We start from the raw sequence: 19486 nt of genomic DNA, 5'->3' as shown, positions 1-19486 counted from the left end.
AGAAACTGATAAATAAGTAAATAAAGTAACTTATACTCTTGTATAAACAATTTCTATTGCTGCTTTGCTCCATTTGTTTTATAGATATTCTTACATAATCTTTCAATATTTCTGGGATATACATATTACTATACTAGTTAAAGAACTCCAATTAATGTTAAATACAAATTTACACTAGGCTTACCTTTACTAACTTCTTCATTAGCCAGGCACACCATTGATTTTAACTCTTCCACTGCCACTCCAGGTTCACCAGCTCTGTCTACTTTTTCTTGCTGATCAATGAGAAGGGTTCTATATCGTTCTCTCACTTGTTTGTTTGCTTCATTTGACATACGTTCTCTCTGAAAAAAGTCAGATCGGAATTACATTCAATTGCCAATAAATTCAATACAGTACTATGCCTTACATAGTAGCATGTAATATTCTAATGTAATGAACGATTAACGTTGTTGTTGTTGTTGTTGTTGTTGTTAGCTAAGCTACAACCCTGGTTGGAAAAGCAGGATGCTCTAAGTCCAAGAGCTCCAACATGAAAAAATAGCCCAGTGAGGGAAGAAAATAAGGAAATAGATAGGCTATTTGAGAAGTAATGAACAATTAAAATAAAATATCATAAGCAAAGTAACATTAAATCAGATATTTCATATAATTTATAAATTATAAAAAGAGACTTATGTCAGCCTGTTTAACATAAAAGCTATTGCAGCAAATTTGAACTTTCAAAGTTCTACCGATTCAACTACCTGATTAGGAGGATCATTCCACAACATGGTCATAGCTGCAATAAAACTTCTAGAATACTGTGTAGTATTAAGTCTCATGATGTAAAAGGCATGGCTATTAGCTAAAATCCTTCACTGTTCACCTTAGTGATGGAGGTAGATACAAGTAGATACAGTACAAATAAGTGCAGAAAGGGGAACCCCTGGGACTAACAGCATGCAGGTGACCTGAGTTAATATCACTATGGTGAGGGAAGCATAAGAAATAAGTATAAGCAAAACTAAGCTTTTTGAGACTGGAGAGAAAACAAAGCAATTCAAATCAAGATATTCAACTGCAAAACGTATCTTTTATAAGCGGAACTCATCAAAACATACTCCAAGTAATATCGGTGATAAGTTTTTAATGACCTAAATGTGTGAGAAGAAGGTGGCACACAATTTTGTGGTGGAAAAGCAAGCCCTAAAAGAGGTAAGGCATTGGTTACCTTGGAGTCACACAGGATTCAGAAGTAAGTAATAAGAGAGAAGTGAGAAAGAGGGTTAAATATAATGAATGCTGAACCAAAAATGACTGACAATCACCTCTCTAAACATAAAAACCTTGGGACTTTGTTGCCATGGTAACTGATCCATCAGGCTCAAATTGTGCCTGCATTTTAACAAGCATGTGCTAATTTAAAACTTCAACTACTTGGTGCATGCGTTTGCATGTGGTGACATTTTTCACTTATATTAGGTTATCCTTATAAAGTAAAATTACATACTGTATTGTAATATGATATTTTAATTATAAAATAAATTTTTGAATATACTTACCCGGTGAATATATAATAGCTGCAACTCTGTTGCTCGACAGACAAAAAACAGTAAAAACTCGCCAGCGATCGCTATACAGGTTGCGGGTGTGCCCACCAGCGCCAGCTGTCGGCCAGATACCACTCTCTCGATGTAAACAAAGACTCAATTTCTTCTCATCCCACTGCGTCTCTATTGGGGAGGAAGGGAGGGTCGTTTAATTTATATATTCACCGGGTAAGTATATTCAAAAATTTATTTTATAATTAAAATATCATTTTTAAATATTTAACTTAGCCGGTGAATATATAATAGCTGATTCACACCCAGGGTGGTGGGTAGAGACCAGTTAAATATGTTTACATCGTATAAGCTAAGAGTTTTTTATTTCATTTTGACAGTTATCAATATAACAAAACCAAAATAAATAGGTACCTGGTAAGGAAGTCGACTTAGACGATTACTCTGCCTTGTAAGTACGTCTTCCTTACGGAGCCCCGCGATCCTCTTAGGATGCTGACAGACCCCCAGGAGCTGAAGTATCAAGGGCTGCAACCCATACAACAGGACCTCATCAAACCCCTAATCTGGGCGCTCTCAAGAAATGACTTTGACCACCCGCCAAATCAACCAGGATGCGAAAGGCTTCTTAGCCTTCCGGACAACCCATAAAAACATTAAAACATTTCAAGAGACAGATTAAAAGGATATGGAATTAGGGAATTGTAGTGGTTGAGCCCTCACCCACTACTGCACTCACTGCTACGAATGGTCCCAGTGTGTAGCAGTTCTCGTAAAGAGACTGGACATCTTTTAAGTAACATGACGCGAACACTGACTTGCTTCTCCAATAGGTTGCGTCCATGATACTTTGCAGAGATCTATTTTGCTTAAAGGCAACGGAAGTTGCTACAGCTCTAACCTCGTGCGTCTTAACCTTAAGCAAAGATCGGTCTTCCTCACTCAAGTGTGAATGAGCTTCTCGTATTAACAATCTGATAAAACATGACAAAGCATTCTTTGACATAGGCAAGGATGGTTTCTTAACCGAACACCATAACGCTTCAGATTGGCCTCGTAAAGGTTTAGTACGAGCTAAGTAGAACTTAAGAGCTCTAACAGGGCATAAGACTCTTTCTAGTTCATTGCCTACGATCTCCGATAAGCTAGGAATATCGAAAGATTTAGGCCAAGGACGAGAAGGTAGCTCATTTTTGGCTAGAAAACCAAGTTGCAGAGAACAAGTGGCTTTTTCTGACGAAAATCCGATGTTCTTGCTGAAGGCATGAATCTCACTGACTCTTTTAGCTGAGGCTAAGCATACCAGGAAAAGAGTCTTAAGAGTGAGATCTTTCAGGGAGGCTGACTGTAAAGGCTCAAACCTGTCTGACATGAGGAATCTTAGGACCACGTCTAAATTCCACCCAGGAGTAGCCAAACGACGCTCCTTAGTGGTCTCGAAAGACTTAAGGAGGTCTTGCAGATCTTTATTGTTGGAAAGATCTAAGCCTCTATGCCGGAAGACCGATGCCAACATGCTTCTGTAGCCCTTGATAGTGGGAGCTGAAAGGGATCGTCCTTTTCTCAGGTATAAGAGAAAATCAGCTATTTGGGCTACAGAGGTACTGGTCGAGGATACAGAAACTGACTTGCACCAGTCTCGGAAGACTTCCTACTTCGATTGGTAGACTCTAATGGTAGAAGCTCTCCTTGCTCTAGCAATCGCACTGGCTGCCTCCTTCGAAAAGCCTCTAGCTCTCGAGAGTCTTTCGATAGTCTGAAGGCAGTCAGACGAAGAGCGTGGAGGCTTTGGTGTACCTTCTTTACGTGTGGCTGACGTAGAAGGTCTACTCTTAGAGGAAGACTTCTGGGAACGTCTACTAACCATCGAAGTACCTCGGTGAACCATTCTCTCGCGGGCCAGAGGGGAGCAACTAACGTCAACCTTGTCCCTTCGTGAGAGGCGAACTTCTGCAGTACCTTGTTGACAATCTTGAATGGTGGGAATGCGTAAAGATCCAGATGTGACCAATCTAGGAGGAAGGCATCTATATGTATTGCTGCTGGGTCCGGGACTGGAGAGCAATAGATTGGAAGCCTCTTGGTCAGCGAGGTTGCAAAGAGATCTATGGTGGGTTGACCCCAAGTCGCCCAAAGTCTCTTGCACACATCCTTGTGGAGGGTCCATTCGATTGGAATTACTTGACCTTTCCGACTGAGACAATCTGCTAGGACGTTCAAGTCGCCCTGGATGAACCTCGTTACTAGGGAGGTGCCTCGATCTTTTGACCAGATGAGCAGGTCCCTTGCGACCTCGTACAAAGTCAGTGAGTGGGTACCTCCCTGTTTGTAAATGTACGCCAAGGCCGTGGTGTTGTCCGAGTTTACCTCCACCACCTTGTCTCGAAGGAGATTCTCGAAGCTTATCAAGGCCAGATGAACCGCCAAAAGCTCCTTGCTGTTGATATGCATGCTCCTCTGACTCGAGTTCCACAGACCTGAGCATTCCCGACCGTCCAGCGTCGCGCCCCAGCCCAAGTCCGATGCGTCCGAGAAGAGAACGTGGTTGGGTATCTGAACTGCCAGGGGAAGACCCTCTCGTAGGCTGATATTGTCCTTCCACCAAGTCAGACAAGACTTTATCTTTTCGGAAATCGGGATCGAGACCGCCTCTAGCGTCTTGTCCTTTTTCCAGGACGTGTAGCCTTCCTAGCGAGACAAATTGCTCCAGGGATGATAGCGTCCCTACCAGACTCATCCACAGCCTGACTGAGCAGCGTTCTTTCTTCAGCATCTTCTGGATGGAGAGCAGGGCTTGATCTATTCTGGGGGCCGACGGAAAAGCCCGAAAACTTGACTGTGAATCTCCATCCCTAAATACAGAATAGTTTGGGATGGGACCAGCTGTGACTTTTCCAAATTGACTAGGAGTCCCAATTCCTTGGCCAGATCTAGAGTCCAATTGAGATCCTTCAGACAGCGATGACTGGAAGAGGCTCTGAGAAGCCAGTCGTCCAAGTACAGGGAGGCTCTGATCTCCGATAGCTCGAAACTGGTACCCCACATTCCTGTAAACAAACCTCAGAAACGGTTGGGAATCCGGGTGTATAGGAATGTGGAAGTATGCCTCCTGAAGGTCGAGAGAGACCATCCAGTCGCCTTCCATAAATGCTGTCAAGACAGCCTGGTAGACTTCATCGTGAAGTTTGTCTTGACAATGAACACATTGAGCGCACTTGCCTCTTACGTACTCCTGCAGTGAACATGGCTGCCAAATCATGGAGCCATCCCTGAGGGACTTGTCCCTGCAGAGAACGTGGCTGTCAGATCATTGGAGCCATTCCTGAAAGCCTTGTTTATGCATGACATAATTGTACAGCAAAACTTCAAAGGCTCGAAAACAGCTGTGAAGTTGACCTGTAAAATCTTGGAGTGTCTCCTGGCCAGGCGCCAGGGAGAGTCTACGAGATTTGAGAAGTCTATCTGGGCAGAGGCAGGAACTCCCAAGCCGAGAACTTCTCTCGTGTCATATCAGACTCTCGCTCTATAAGCCAGTTTAAAAGAAGGGAAAGCAAAGGCTGTATCCCCCAAACTCCTCCTGGTGATAAACCAGTCGCCTAGCAAACGTAAAGCTCTCTAGGAGAGCGAGAGAGCACTAGCTTATAAAACAACGGCTTCGAAGTAGCTAGGCCTAGTGTAAGCTCTGACGTTTAGGCGAACGAGGAGCAGCAGTTACAAAAAGATCCGGACAAAGATCCTTAAAAATCAGCATGATTTAATTAAAGTCCATAGAGGGCTAAGCAGCTTTAGGCTCCTCTCCGTCTGACAGAGTCCTCAAGGGAATATCAGTAGGAGGGGGAACAGAAACTTCCTCATCTAAAGGAACCTTGTCCGATAATAGCTGAGTCTCAAGCAAGGGAGAGACCTACCGTGGTGGCAATGTTTTACAAGCAGAGTCCACACGCACTGGTGCATTAGTAGCGGACCAGGACGCAACGTCATGTAACTGCTTGACAGTCTGTGAACTGTCAACAACAACAGGTGCGAGAGACCAGGACGCAACGTCATGTAACTGCTTGACAGTCTGTGTACTGTCAACAACAACAGGTGCGTGAGGACGCACAGCGTCCACTCGAGACTGCTTTGACCGCCTAGACTGAGCAGTCAAAACAACTCTAGAATGCGGAGGTTGACGCACAGCGTCAAAACAAGTCAACTCCGATTGTTAGCGAACGTCCTGAACGTCAACAGAAGCATCAGCAAGTGGCCTAACGTCCAAATGTGGCTGAAAATCCACACGAGACCGCATCGAGTGTGGTTCTAAACAACCTGACTGACGTGACTTAGCTACGCCAACGTCAACAGGACGCACAAAGGAACGTTAGGTTGGCTGAAAGCCAGAATCTCGATGAGATAAACGGCTAGGCTCAACGGACTAATCGGCAGAATAGTCTTCCATAAGGGAGGCAAGCTTATTCTGCATGTCTTGCCGTACAACCCATTTAGGATCAACGGAAATGGTTGCGGTAAGAGACGAGGGTAACGTCTGTGACCGCAACACTTTGCCAACAAAAAGACTCTCGGAGTCTGTGTTACGCTTTTGTTAGGCGGCGAGCAGTTTTCCGATGACTGCATAGGGTCAGAGCTGTCCTAATGGCTGCAACCAGGACGCTGGACCTGTCCTGAAAGGACTGACTTTCGCTTAAGGGCCTCGAAACCTTGTTTCAGGTTTCTTATGCGAAAAGCCTTCGGATGACGAGGAGAAAATTGTCTCTCTCGCCTTATGGTAGGGGAGATCTTGGTAAGATACACCCGATACCATAGAGGGAAACGTCTGTTCGCTGATCAAGGCCTCTCAAACCCATAAGTCGTACGACATTACTTCTCCCCTGGGCTTGGGAGCTTGCAAGAGGTCCCGGACTAGGTGAACGACAGGCACAAACAGACGAACCCTCGGACGCAACACTGTAACACTTTGCGCAATATCACTTTATCACTACGATTTTCTGTTTTGCACTTATTTCACTGAAATCGAAACTTTTACTGATTTCTACCTGAAGCACGCAATTCTACCCTCATCAAAAGGTAGTAATTGCGAAATCAGTCGTATAATGCAAGCACATTAATACCAGCAAAAAAACAGTAAACATCTTTTAAGATAAAAAAATTCAGTGGTTGGGGAAGAGAATAAACACTAGTTCATTCAAAACTACGTTTTCAATCTCTCACCGTACATTGCCTGGGGACGAGAATAAAACTAAAAACGTTTTATCCTTTCTCCCCGTACAGAGACTAGGGACGAGAGTAACTCGAGAACAACGTTACCCGCTTGAACGGAACGTTTTCTCTCCTCTCTCTCCCTCCGTCTCTATCTCTCTCTCTCTCTCTCTCTCTCTCTCTTGATTTCGCACCTAAGAGAAGAGCCCAATTACGTTTCGTCAAAAAAACATGTTATTTGACCAAAGGAAAAAACTGAAAGGTTTTTCAATTAAAAAGTTCCTTTAAAATAGAATTTAAAACATTTAAGCTTTGAAAGAAGAATGAACAAAACGTCAGAATCGATTTACTCTTTCTGCAAAGTGAAACCGTGATACTCTCTCTCTCTATCGTAACGATAGAGCGCAAACTGCGTAGCATAAATAAACTAAACGTTAGTTCATCTTTGAAAACAGTACGAAGACTATTCAAAGAAAATCTTTCATAAAATATTTATTAAAAATATTCATTTAAAAAGTTTTAAATCATTAGCTCTTTAAAAGCTATTTACGATTGAAAGGGCTCAACGTTGTTTAACTTCGGTTTCCAAGTTAGGACCGCCTACTCTCAGGAAAGGTCGCATATAAACAAAACATTAAAATTTATTTTTTATGTTTATTATAAATGGAAAGTTAATCGAAGAGGCCTAATAAAGGCGGTGAGATATAAAATATATAGAGGAAAATCTATAATTAATTTATAACGTGATAAGATATTACTAAAAGCCTAAACACACTTCCGTCTAAGGGAAGGGTCGGCCATTTAAAAGTCAAAGAAAGTCCATACTCTCTTTGTCATCAAAAATTAAATCTATCCAAAACGAGTTCAAGATTTAAGATGAAGATAAAACACCTGCACTGCGAAAGCTCAAACCAAAATGAAGTACTTCACCAAATATGTTGAGAAAACTCCAGGTTCTACAGCGAGTAAAAGTACGTCTTGTCGACACGTCGACAGAGAAGAAATTGAGTCTTTGTTTACATCGAGAGAGTGGTATCTGGCCGACAGTTGGCGCTGGTGGGCACACCCGCAACCTGTATAGCGATCGCTGGCGAGTTTTTACTGTTTTTTGTCTGTCGAGCAACAGAGTTGCAGCTATTATATATTCACCGGCTAAGTTAAATATTTAAAATTATGATTTACTAACAACTGTAAATTTTACATAATTTTTTTCTTTCCCTTTTACAATAAAGTGAGAATAACCCTGAGTTCCTTTCCCACCGGTATTGTGTGCAGTACTGGATACGGTAGAATGAAGAATATGACACGCGTTTTGTGACCCAAAAGTCACAAAAGAACAGGAATGAGGTTTACGATCATACAGTAGCAAACCCTGGTCAAAGAGGTAAAACATAACACAGCACTCATACAAAACAATGTTAGGAGTGCCATGTCTGAACACCTTTGACCTATTTTATTTTCCTTCAGCTAATGTCTTTTAACGTATACCAATTACTTTATGTTAACTTAATATACATTAGCAGTAACCTTCTGAATTTCCTCGAAAAAACATGTCACTCCTTCCACCTTTCTGAGCAAGCATGCATTCTCCATCATTAGGAACAATACTACACAGTACTCTAGAAGTTTTATTCCAGCTGTGACTTGATTGTGAAATGATCTTCTTAATCAGGCCTCTGAATCAGTAGAGCTACAGATGTTCAAACCTTTAGTAAATGTTTTACACTTGTGCAGGTTAATATGAGTCAAGTTTTGTAGTTTATACTGTATGTGACTGATCTACTTTAATATTGCTACCGATCATAAAATATTTCATATCTTTTTATTGATTCATTACTCATACATAATTTACTTAATATTCCCTTTCCTTACTGGGCTACTTTCCCCACTGGAGCCCATGGGTTTGTAGCATTCTGCATTTCCAATCAGGGTTATAACTTGGCTAGTAGTAGTTGTAATAAAATAATAATAATAATAATAATAATAATAATAATAATAATAATAATAATAATAATAACAATAATAATAATAATCTGGGTCTCCCTGCACCCCTACGGGTTAATTTTTCATTGTCTCGGTTTAATCAACACCTACAATCTGGGTCCCTAGAATTTCGGATTTTTATACTACCTGAAACCCTAAATTCATTACTGTACTCTTTGTTTAATTGAATTGTTGAATCTTTTTACAATTATAATGTTAGAATTTTCATTACTTAAATCAATCTTAACTGGTAACGATCATACCTTAATCATCGAAGCCACCAGGTGGTCTACCCGACCTCAAGTCGGGACCACAGATGTATATCTATTGATGTCAATTGCAACACCAAATAGATAAAATCAACATATGTTAGGTAGCCAATTATTCTGTAAAAGAATAACACCTAACTGGTATTCTGAGTTACAAATATACATTACTTTACTTACCATTTCACTCAATTCACTTTGCGTAAACGTCTCTCGACTTCCCTCTGACATTGAAGCCTGAAAATAGACAAAGCTTATATCAAACCGTAAATACTTTTCTCTTAAAATCTGGTGTGGATTTCCATTTGCTTATTCTCTAAAAATCTATTAGGAAATTATTTTCTCTTCCTCAGAATTAGATAATGATCAGTGGAGATACATTATAAAAAATAATTAACATGCAGTACTTTCAAATAATTATGTGCATAATTTAAATTCTTTAGTCTTTAAATAGGTTTAAATTCAATATTTATGTGATAGTAGATATGGAATTAACATTAATGGGGAATACCTTAACAGCATAAGATTTGTAGATGACATACTGTTAGTTCTTAATAGTGAATCATGAGAGGAATTACAAAAGATGATAGAAGATTTATATAGAGAAAGCTGAAATGTAAGACTCAAAATGAATATCAGTAAAACTAAAATAATGTTCAATGAAATGCAGAGAGACAACAAATAAGGGTTATGGGTGAACCTCTAGATACTGTTAACCCTTTTACCTCCAGGCTATTTGGAAATTTCCAACCCTTAACCCCCAGGGGGTTATTTTTTTCCCAGCATATTTTGCAGTATATTTTTTTTAAATTGCTCTAACAGCCTTAATTTTTGACATAGAGAGGTCAGGTTGGTCTCATTCTCTTGGAAAATGCCTGAATTTTCTCAAAAAAAATTATCAAAAATATGAAAAGAAAAAATTTTATAGCATTTTTTTGCAAGGACATACCGTACGTCCATGGGGGTAAAGGGATGAGTTTTATGGAACGTACCAGTACGTCCTTTGGGGGTAAAAGGGTTAATGAATATATGTGCTGTACTTAGGAGAGACAGTAATTGTTTCTCCAGGACATGAGACCAAAATTAAAAGAAAGATAAGCATAGGATGAAGAGCTTTTGGTGAACAAACTGAGATATGAAAAAGAAATGGACATAGGCAATACATATAATGAGAATTACAGTTACCAGATGGACATTAAGAATAACAGAAATGGGTCCCTAGAGATTGCAAAAGAAGCAGGGGAAGGAAAAGAAGATGACAAATTCGGAGATAATTTGTATTTTTCCCGAACTAATACAAACCTGTAGCTATTTATATTGGATATTACTCCGGCGGAGCCGAAAGGCAGCCATTAGATTTAAAGTGCAGGGTGGCAACCCAACCTAACCACTAATAGTGAGTAGGTAAGGGGCGGTGGGGGACTACCCAGCCACCTATATCTACTCACGGTACAATGAACCACGTCACTTTTTGCTTGCAGGCAGGACTTACTGGGGGACAGGTGATGGCGGGCCAATCTTTATAAATAACTACAGATTTTTATTAGTTAGGGAAAAATACAAATTATCTCCGAATTTGTCATTTACAGTATTCCCATACTGACAAACCTTCCGCTATTTATATTGGATGACTCACTCTTAGGAGGGTGGTAAATCCGACTATTGGCTTAGTCATTGACCCGGATTTCCTAAGTACAGTATTAGACTGTAATCGAGGGAAACAATGCACCTCGCATATCAATACAAGTGAGTATGATAGCAGCCTGAGCAACTAAAGTACTTGTGAGAAATATCATAAAAACATCTAGGTAAGAAGATGCTCCTAGTTAAAAATAGGAGCCCTACACATAAAAAGACGTTTCCCAAGGCCTACCTCGCAGGAGGCCTTGGGGAAGTGTACAAGTATATGAAAAACATACTTGGTTATACAAGGGAAGTGGCTATTACCTGCAGAGGTTGAAGCCATCTTTGGAAAAGGACCCATGGTGCTGTTCCTCAAAGGAGGGGAAGATGATGAAAGTAAAAGAGCCAGGCATACTTTCATTCATCCCAGTCTTATCCCGGGTTGCCAATGCCTTCAACCTTCTGTTACTTGTCCAACAAGGAGCCGGAGGTATTATTAAACCACTTATTGTATGACCACCACAGGAGTGATAGAGAAAACGTATCAGGTCTTCTGTGGGTCACTTCTTGTAGGTAGGGTGAGGTTAAGATTAGACATGTATCCACCCTACCAATGGCATGGTTTGTGTCACAAAGGAGCTGCTCAAAAGTGTTATGGACCACAGGAGCTACAGTATAGAGAAAACGTATCAGGTCTTCTGTGGGTCATGTCTTGTAGGTAGGGTGAGGTGCAGATCAGACACATTTCCACCAGACCAATGGCACGGTTAGTGTCACAAAGGAGCTGCTTGAAAATGTCATGCACAGAATCTTCCCTAAAACGTTCCGAGCTCTGGGTCCTCTCTATGAGGAGGGGGAGAGGGATTCTGTGACTGGTATAGGACCTGTGTCCCCGTCACGAACGAGATCCTTACAACCTCCTTTGACCTTCCTAGGGTTAGCGAGGCGTGCTGAACCTAAGGAGCAAACTACTTCATTGTTTTCCTGAGGTATGGCCTCAACATAATCACTGACATTAAAAAGAAAAACTATGATGAGTATCTGACCCAGTGGACTATACCTTTGGAGATAGGTAATCACCCTCCTCAAGGTATATCCTCAAGTAATTACGTGTGTTACAGCCTTGATTACAAAGCGGCAGGTTCCCAGTTGGAGGGCTTGAACCTGAGGTTCAAGCTGCCCGGAACAAAATAGGATGTTACTTGGTTTCTTGCCGTGAGCGAGAGACATTGAGGGAAACCCATAGGGTATGTCTCTTATGGTCGAATGTCACACTGGGAAAGACCTGTCGTCGGGATCAGGGGAAGATCTGCAGTTTAGAACCACCCGTCCCGAACCCGAACCACAATCGTCACGAGTTCATGACCGTGAGCGCAAACATGAGCAAAGGTTGTGTACAGACTCTTTCTTGGAAGGGAAATATCTTACACCTAGAGGCAAACCTGCGAGCAGCACTCTGTTGCCCTTCAATGAGTTCCATCTCAAATGAAGGTTAACATAGTGTGTTGCTAGAGAAAAAGCCAAGACTTAATTCTGAGTTGTACCTGAAGGGATTTCCATAACGGGAATCCTGCCAGAGTAATCCCAGAAGGGGAAACCAAACAGGAGTTCGACTTCAAGAAGAAGAACGTTGAGATCGCGATAACCTACGATGCCGTGGTCGTTATAATCTCTGTGGCAATCACCGATTGTCACAAGACGCCCTGACGGGTGTCTGACATCCGATTGTCTCGAACGATAATCTGACCAACCAGGAAGACGAGGTGATGAGTCTCACCCCTACGATCATTGAACAGAATAAATTCTGAACTCATCATTGGATTGTCGTGAAGGACATCCTGACCGACCAGGAAGATGAGATGACGAGTCTCACTCCTGCGATCATTAAACAGAAGGAAAGTCTGTTGATCCGGAGATTGTCGGGCAAGCCGTGGGTTGACGATCGTCCTTTATCTCGCAATCCTCAACAGGTGGAGCTGCATACACAGGCTGAAACATTGCCTGAAGGGAGGGAGAAAATATTGCGTAATGTTGGGAGACGACGAGATCGGCAAAAAGAGAGAAGACTCGTCGTCAGCAGAAGACAAAGGAAGGGCAAACGGGAGATATACTTAGTTGACAGCTAAGACCTAAGCCGCAGCTACAGCCACCTACTTTGCAACCCGATGTTGTCATGAAACGCTGAAGAAAAAATAAAGTGAAATTAAAAATTCCTCCCCTTCTAATAACTCGCAGAACAAACATCGACATCTGAAACCACCATATTACTCTGGAATCGAGCGTCGCATAAAAACGCAAGTCATATCTGTAAAGAAAAGAATGAGCGTAAAGCAATAGTAGTAAATGGCTAAGGCTTGAAGGTAGAGAGAAAAGATGTCCGCTCTCTACCAGCCAAAAGTAAAGTGACGTGGTTCATTGAACCGTGAGTCGATATAGGTGGCTGGGTAGCCCCCCACCACCCCTTACCTACCCACTATTAGTGATTAGGTAGGGTTGCCACCTCGCACTTTAAATCTAATGGTTGCCTTCCAGCTCCGCCACAGTAACATCCAATATAAATAGCTACAGGTTTGTTAGTATGGGAACAAAATCATAAATAAGATGCAAGTGAAAGGACATGTCTGAGGTTTATTGTCTTGCAGTGGACTAGTTACAGTTTATGAAGATGATGAGATTTAGATTAATAAGGAAAAGGATAGGTTAACAAAATGTTATTTTTATAATAAAATAAATTTTTGAATATACTTACCCGGTGATTATATAAGCTGCAACTCTGTTGCTCGACAGAAAACTCTACGTTAAAAATCCGCCAGCGATCGCTATGCAGGTAGGGGGTGTACTTCAACAGCGCCATCTGTCGTGCAGGTACTCAGTACTCAATGTAAACACAGAACTCAATTTTCTCCTCGGTCCACTGGGTCTCTATTGGGGAGGAAGGGAGGGTCCTTTAATATATAATCACCGGGTAAGTATATTCAAAAATTTATTTTATTATAAAAATAACATTTTTCAATATTAAACTTAGCCGGTGATTATATAAGCTGATTCACACCCAGGGGGGTGGGTAGAGACCAGCAATAATTGTTTACATTATTATGAGCTAAGGATTTTTTATTTCATTTTAGCAGTTATTCAAAATAACAAACATAAAATAAATAAGTACCTGGTAAGGAAGTCGACTTGAACAATTACTCTGCCTTTTTAAGTACGTCTTCCTTACGGAGCCTCGCGATCCTCTTAGGATGCTGAGCGACCCCTAGGAGCTGAAGTATCAAGGGTTGCAACCCATACTACAGGACCTCATCAAAACCTCTAATCTAGGCGCTTCTCAAGAAAAGAATTTGACCACGCGCCAAATCAACCAGGATGCGAAAGGCTTCTTAGCCTTCCGGACAACCCAAAAACAACAATAAAAAACATTTCAAGAGAAAGATTAAAAAGGTTATGGAATTAGGGAATTGTAGTGGTTGAGCCCTCACCCACTACTGCACTCGTTGCTACGAATGGTCCCAGAGTGTAGCAGTTCTCGTAAAGAGACTGGACATTCTTAAGATAAAAAGACGCGAACACTGACTTGCTTTTCCAATAGGTTGCGTCGATTATACTTTGCAGAGATCTATTTTGTTTAAAGGCCACGGAAGTTGCGACAGCTCTAACTTCGTGTGTCCTTACCTTCAGCAAAGCTTGGTCTTCCTCATTCAGATGGGAATGAGCTTCTCGTATTAACAGTCTGATAAAATAGGATAAAGCATTCTTTGACATAGGCAAAGATGGTTTCTCAACTGAACACCATAAAGCTTCAGACGGGCCTCGTAAAGGTTTAGTTCGTTTTAAATAGAACTTAAGAGCTCTTACAGGGCATAAGACTCTTTCTAGTTCATTTCCAACCATACGATAAGTTTGGAATACCGAACGATATTGGCCAAGGCCGAGAAGGCAGCTCGTTTTGGCTAGAAAACCAAGTTGTAGAACATGTAGCCGTTTCGGATGAGAATCCGATGTTCTTGCTGAAGGCATGAATCTCACTGACTCTTTTAGCTGTGGCCAAGCATACCAGGAAAAGTCTTTAAGGTGAGATCTTTCAGGGAGGCTGATTGTAGCGGTTCGAACCTGTCTGACATAAGGAATCTTAGTACCACGTCTAAATTCCAACCAGGTGTAACCAAACGACGCTCCTTCGTGGTCTCAAAAGACTTAAGGAGGTCCTGTAGATCTTTATTGTTGGAAAGATCTAAGCCTCTGTGACGGAAGACTGATGCCAACATGCTTCTGTAACCCTTGATAGTGGGAGCTGAAAGAGATCGTTCTTTCCTCAGAAGTAAGAGGAAGTCAGCTATTTGAGTTACAGAGGTACTGGTCGAGGATACGGATACTGACTTGCACCAGTTTCGGAAGATTTCCCACTTCGATTGGTAGACTCTAAGGGTGGATGTTCTCCTTGCTCTAGCAATCGCTCTGGCTGCCTCCTTCGAAAAGCCTCTAGCTCTCGAGAGTCTTTCGATAGTCTGAAGGCAGTCAGACGAAGAGCGTGGAGGCCTTGGTGTACCTTCTTTACGTGTGGCTGACGTAGAAGGTCCACCCTTAGGGGAAGTGTTCTGGGAACGTCTACTAGCCATCGAAGTACCTCGGTGAACCATTCTCTCGCGGGCCAGAGGGAAGCAACTAGCGTCAACCTTGTCCCTTCGTGAGAGGCGAACTTCTGCAGTACCTTGTTGACAATCTTGAACGGAGGGAATGCATATAGATCTAGATGTGACCAATCTAGGAGAAAGGCATCTATATGAACTGCTGCTGGGTCCGGGATTGGTGAGCAAAATATTGGGAGCCTCTTGGTCATCGAGGTTGCGAAGAGATCTATGGTTGGCTGGCCCCAGGTGGCCCAAAGTCTCTTGCATACATCCTTGTGGAGGGTCCAATCTGTTGGAATTATGTCCCTTCCGACTGAGACAATCTGCCATGACATTCAAGTTGCCTTGGATGAACCTCGTTACTAGTGATATGTCTAGACCTTTTGACCAGGTCAGGAGGTCCCTTGCGATCTCGTACAACGTCAGAGAGTAGGTCCCTCCTTGCTTGGAGATGTACGCCAAAGCCGTGGTGTTGTCCGAGTTCACCTCTACCACTTTGCCTTGAAGGAGAGACCTGAAGCTTTTCCAGGCCAGACGTACTGCCAGTAGCTCCTTGCAGTTGAAATGCATTGTCCTTTGACTCGAGTTCCATAATCCCGAGCATTCCCGACCGTCTAATGTCGCACCCCAGCCTACGTCCGATGCGTCCAAGAAGAGAACGTGGTTGGGAGTCTGAACAGTCAGGGGAAGACCCTCTCTTAGGTTGATATAGTCCTTTCACCAAGTCAGACAAGACTTCATCTTTTCGGAAACCGGGATCGAGACCGCTTCTAGCGTCTTGTCCTTTTTCCAGTGAAAAGCTAGATGGTATAGAAGAGGACGGAGGTGTAGTCTTCCTAGTGACACAAATTGATCCACGGATGACAGCGTCCCTACCAGACTCATCCACAGCCTGACTGAGCAGCGTTCCTTCTTCAGCATCTTCTGGATGGATAGCAGGGCTGGGGGCTGATCGTCTTGTTCAGCAACGTCCTCATCAGAGGGTTCCTCATCTGAAACTGATGAGGAAACGGCAACGGAGTGGGCAACGTCTGACTCGCTGAATCCGGTCGCACTGGTGGATGCGTGACGGAGCCGGAAGCAATATCATGGAACTGCTGCACAGTCTGTGAACTGTCAACAACCATGGGTGCGCGAGGAAGTACAGCGTCAACCCGAAATTGTCTAGACCGTCTGGGTTGTGCAGTCAACACCCTACCGGGTTGCTGAGGTTGACGCACTGCGTCACAACAAGTCACCTCTGCTGGTTGTTGAACGTCCTGAACGTCAACAACCACCTCCGAGCGTCGCTTAACGTCAACGTGCGGCTGGCAACCCACACTGGGTCGCATCGGTGGAGGAACCACCTCAACTGGCAGACGCGAGTAGGTTACCTCAGCGTCAACAGGGCGCACAACCGACCGGTTGGAAGGTTGTTGGCCAGAAGGTTCTTCTCCGCATTTAAGTCCTCTATCAAGGACGCAAGCTTGGACTGCATGTCTTGCAGCAAAGCCCATTTAGGGTCTACGGGAGCAGGTGTGGCAACAGACGGGGTTAGCGACTGAGGCGGAACCGTTTACCATCCCTGAAAGCCTTGTTATGCGTGACATAATAGTACAGCAAAACTTCAAAGGCTCGACAACAGCTGAGAAGTTGACCTGTAAACAACTTGGAGCGTCTCCTGGCTAGGCGCCAGGGAGAGTCTACCAGAATTGAGAAGTCTATCTGGGCAGAGGCATGAACTCCCAAGCCGAGAACTTCTCTCGTGTCATATCAGACTCTCGCTCTATAAACCAGTTTAAAAGAAGGGAAAGCAAAGGCTGTATCCCCCAAACTCCTCCTGGTGAAAAAACCAGTCGCCTAGCCAACGTAACGCTCTCTAGGAGAGCGAGAGAGCACTAGCTTAAAAACAACGGCTTCGAAGTAGCTAGGCCTAGTGTAAGTTCTGACGTTTAGGCGAACGAGGAGCAGCAGTTACAAGATCCGGACGATGATCCTTAAAAAAATCATCATGATTTAATTAAAGTCCATAGGAGGCTAAGCAGCTTAAGGCTCCTCTCCATCTGACAGAGTCCTCAAGGGAATATCAGTAGGAGGGAGAACAGCAACTTCCTCATCTACAGGAACCTTGTCCGATAAAAGCTGAGTCTCTCACTGGTGCATTAGTAGCGGACCAGAACGCAACGTCATGTAACTGCTTGACAGTCTGTGAACTGTCAACAACTGAACTGTCAACTACAACAGGTGCGTGAGGACGTACAGCGTCCACTCGAGACTGCTTTGACTGCCTAGACTGAGCAGTCAAAACAACTCTAGAATGCGGAGGTTGACGCACCGCGTCAAAACAAAACAACTTAGACTGTTGTTGTACCTCGCGAACGTCAACGGAAGGTTCCGTGCGTCGCTGAACGTCAACATGCGGCTGGCAGGGTACACTGGAACGCATGGGTGGCGGGACTCTCTCAACTGGAGTGCGGCAGAAGGTCGCCTCAGCGTCCACAGGACGCACAACCGTGGTTGGTTGTAGGCTAGAGGTTGGTGCAGCGTCAACCTTCTCTGCACGAAAGTCCTGCATCAATGACGTTAACTGAGACTGTATGGTCTGCAGCAAAGACCACTTAGGGTCTACAGGAGCAGGTGCGGCAACAGACGGTGTGACTGCCTGATGCGGTACCGCTTTGCCTCTCTTAGGAGGTGAGCAGTCGTCGGAAGACTGCAGCGAGTCCGAACTGACCCAGTGGCTACAACTGGGCCGTTGGACTTGCGCGGAAGGGACCGACTTGCGCTTAAGAAGCCGCGAGACCTTGGTCCATGGTTTCTTACGAGAAACCTCTTCCGCAGACGAGGAATAAATGGGCTCTCTCGTCTTTGTGTGGGTGGGGCGATCTTGGGTAGATACGCCCGAAACCACGGAGGGAACGTCTGTTCGCTGATTAAAGCCTCTCGTACGACATTGCTTCTCCCCTGGGCTTGGGAGCTTGCAAGAGGTCCCGGACTGGGAGGACGACAGGCACGAACAGACGAACCCTCGGACGCAACACTGTAATACTTTGCGCACTGTAACACTTTGCGTATATCACTCTTATCACTTCGATTTTCTGTTTTGCACTTATTTCTACCTGAAACATGCAATTCTACCCTTCATTAAAAGGTAGTAATTGCGAAATTAGTCGTATAATGCAAGCTCATAATACCAGCAAAAAACAGAAAACATATTTTAAGATAAAAAGAAAAATCAGTGGCTGGGAAAGAGACTAAACACTAGTTCATATAACTACGTTTTCAATCTCTCACCGCACATAGCCTGGGGACGAGAATAAAAAACCTAAAAACGTTTTATCCTTCCTCCCCGTACAAAGACTAGGGACGAGAGTAACAGGAGAACAACGTTACCCGCTTGAACGGAACGTTTACTCTCCTCTCTCTCCCTCCGTCTCTATCTCTCTCTCTCTTTCTCTCTTGATTTCGCACCTAAGAGAAGAGCCCAATTATATATCGTCAAAAAAACATGTTATTTGACTAAAGGAAAAAACTGAAAGGTTTTTCAAATAAAAAGTTCCTTTAAATTAGAATTTAAAACATTTAAGCTAAGAAAGAATGAACAAAACGTCAGAATCGATTTACTCTTACTGCAAAGTGAAACCGTGATACACTCTCTCTCTATCGTAACGATAGAGCGCATGTTGAACGTCCTGAACGTCAACAACTGCGTAGCATAAAAAACTAAACGTTAGTTCATCTTTGAAAACAGTACGAAGACTATCAAAGAAAATCTTTCATAAAATATTACATTTAAAAAGTTTTAAATCCTTAGCTCTTTAAAAGCTAATTACGATATAAAGGGCTTAACGTTGATTAACTTCAGTTTCCAAGTTAGGACCGCCTACTCTCAGGAAAGTTCTATATAAACAAAACATTAAAATTATTTTTATATGTTTATAATAAATGGAAAGTTAATCGAAGAGGCCTAATAAAGGCGGAGAGATATAAAATGTATAGAGGAAAATCTATAACGTGATATAATTACTAAAAGCCTAAACATACTTCCGTCTAAGGGAAGGGTCGGCCATTTAAAAGTGAAAGAAAGTCCATACTATCTTTGTCACCATAATTAAATCTATCCAAAACGAGTTCAAGTTTTGAGATGAAATAAAACCCTGCATAGCGAAAGCTCAAAACTAGAATAGTGTACTTCACCAATAGTTGTGAAAACAAATCCAGTTAGCACAGCGAATTAGTAGGTCTTGCCGGTAGCCCGACAGAGAGA

The 19486-nt window shown here is 42.9% G+C and overlaps 1 protein-coding gene across 1 annotated transcript in view; it reads right to left on the bottom strand.

Annotated features, from left to right (window-relative positions):
* The window catches only part of Nse4 (Non-SMC element 4), a 72278-nt gene that overhangs the window by 32939 nt on the left and 19853 nt on the right, over positions 1-19486 (bottom strand). The window contains exons 3-4 of the mRNA XM_068362920.1: positions 9170-9226; positions 185-344 (exon numbers count right to left, since the gene is read on the bottom strand). Coding sequence (XP_068219021.1) covers positions 185-344; positions 9170-9226 — 217 coding nt within the window. The remainder of the gene's footprint in view (positions 1-184; positions 345-9169; positions 9227-19486) is intronic.

The sequence above is a fragment of the Palaemon carinicauda genome, chromosome 39 (genome assembly GCF_036898095.1).
Source record: "Palaemon carinicauda isolate YSFRI2023 chromosome 39, ASM3689809v2, whole genome shotgun sequence".
NCBI classification, from domain to species: domain Eukaryota; kingdom Metazoa; phylum Arthropoda; class Malacostraca; order Decapoda; family Palaemonidae; genus Palaemon; species Palaemon carinicauda.
This window is presented reverse-complemented; position numbering and strand designations above follow the sequence as displayed.